The 1,997-nt window shown below is 59.0% G+C and overlaps 1 protein-coding gene across 1 annotated transcript; it reads left to right on the forward strand.

Annotated features, from left to right (window-relative positions):
- Window positions 1–103: 103 nt before the first annotated feature.
- On the forward strand, window positions 104–1,914 carry PTSG_09678 (tetratricopeptide TPR_2 repeat protein; the record flags this gene model as incomplete). Its single annotated transcript, XM_004990045.1, has 3 exons — window positions 104–207; window positions 436–1,711; window positions 1,879–1,914. 3 exons carry the CDS (start codon window positions 104–106, stop codon window positions 1,912–1,914), a joined length of 1,416 nt encoding a protein of 471 aa, XP_004990102.1.
- Between the last annotated feature and the right edge of the window lie 83 nt (window positions 1,915–1,997).

Below are 1,997 nucleotides of genomic sequence, written 5' to 3' on the forward strand. Positions count from 1 at the left end.
GCGCAACACTCGCTAGACCAGGTGACCAAGCCCTCTGTCTTAGTGTCACACACATGGCGGTACAAGCTCGCAGACGTGCTTAACGTCTGCGGGAGTTTGGCGGATGAGCAAACAAGGAAGAAGCCGCCCAGCCGGTGTTTTTCTGGTTTGCCCTCTTAATGCAACAGCCAAAAACGCCAACTTCACGGCCACCATTACACAAGAATGGTACGCATGTGTGTGTGTGTGTGTCTGTGTGGTGTCTGTGTGTGTGCGTGTGTGTGTGTGTGTGTGTATGCGTGTCTGTGACACTTGCGCTCTTCAACAACCACTGCCAGCCACACACACACACACACGCGCACACTGTTCCCTCACAAGAACTGCAACTCCTTCCCCTTTCCTCCCTGTCTTCCTGTTCTCTTCATCCCCCCCCCCTTTCCTCTTCTCAACACCCAGGTGGAGCACGACGTTCAAGCAGTCGATTGCCAACATTGGCCATGTGCTGCTGGTGCTCATGCCGTGGCGAGACCCTGTTCCCTTGACACGCGCGTGGTGCCTGTGGGAGATCTTCTGTGGCATCAGCAACGAGGGCACAGAGGTCACCATCCAACTACCCAACAGCGAGGAACAGGCGCTGGAAGATGCTATTCGCGACAGCTATAAAGCCGTCACAGACACGCTGGTGCGCGTTCAGGCACAAAGAGCCGACGCCTTTAACCCCCATGACAAACACATGATCTTCACGGCGATCGAGTCGTGGGCGGGCGGCTTTGGCGCAGTCAACCAGGCCGTGAAGGATCAGCTGCGCGCGTGGTGCCTGCAAAAGGCGGTGGGTGCCGTCGAAGCCATGCGAGCGCGAGGCGAGGACAGCACTGACGCCTTCGCGCACTTGTGCCACAGTGTTGGGCTGGTGCTGGATGACTTTGGCCAGCACGATCGCGCCATTGCGTTCTACGAAGCAGCCCTGGCGATTTACCTCCGCACCGAAGGGGAGAAGGGCGAGAACGTGGCGGCGTTGTACAACAACCTCGGCGGCGCCTACGATGACAAGGGAGAATACGACAAGGCGATTGCGTTTTACGAGAAGGACCTCGCCATCACGGTGGAGGCCTTGGGCGAGAAACACCCGAGCACAGCCGAGACGTACGGCAACCTCGGCGCCGCCTACAGGAACAAGGGCGAGTACGACAAGGCGATTGAACACTTCGAGAAGGCGCTCGCCGTCTTCGTGGAGGCGCTGGGCGAGCAACACCCCAGCACGGCACAGACGTACAACAACCTCGGCAACGCATACAAGAACAAGGGCGAGTACGACAAGGCGGTTGCGTTTTACGAGAAGGACCTCGCCATCACGGTGGAGACGCTGGGCGAGAAGCACCCGAGCACAGCCGACACCTACAACAACCTCGGCGCCGCATACGAAAACAAGGGCGAGTACGACAAGGCGATTGCGTTTTATGAGAAGGCGCTCGCCATCAAGGTGGATACGTTGGGTGAGAAGCACCCGAGCACAGCTAGCACGTACAACAACCTCGGCACCGCATACTACAGCAAGGGCGAGTACGACAAGGCGATTGCGTTTTACGAGAAGGACCTCGCCATCACGGTGGAGACGCTGGGCGAGAAGCACCCGAGCACAGCCGACACCTACAACAACCTCGGCGCCGCATACGATGACAAGGGCGAGTACGACAAGGCGATTGCGTTTTACGAGAAGGCGCTCGCTATCACGGTGGAGACGTTTGGGGGAGAAGCACCCGAGCACAGCCATGACGCTTTGCCAACATTGGCCTGCTGCACGACAAGCGCGGCGACAAGGGAGCAGGCCTGCGCCTATGTCAAACAGGCACTCGACGTTCGCACAGCCACGCTTGGGCCAGACCACCCAAACACCCGCAGGGGGGAGCGCGAACTGCGGCGCATTCTCAGTGCTGATGTGAGGTTCAAGGGTGCACGCACTGGCGGCGCCCTGGGCGATAAGAGAACGAGCAGAAGCAGCAAGAAGGAAGCGGCGGTGA

This window comes from Salpingoeca rosetta, assembly GCF_000188695.1.
Source record: "Salpingoeca rosetta unplaced genomic scaffold supercont1.26, whole genome shotgun sequence".
Lineage (NCBI taxonomy): Eukaryota > Choanoflagellata > Craspedida > Salpingoecidae > Salpingoeca > Salpingoeca rosetta.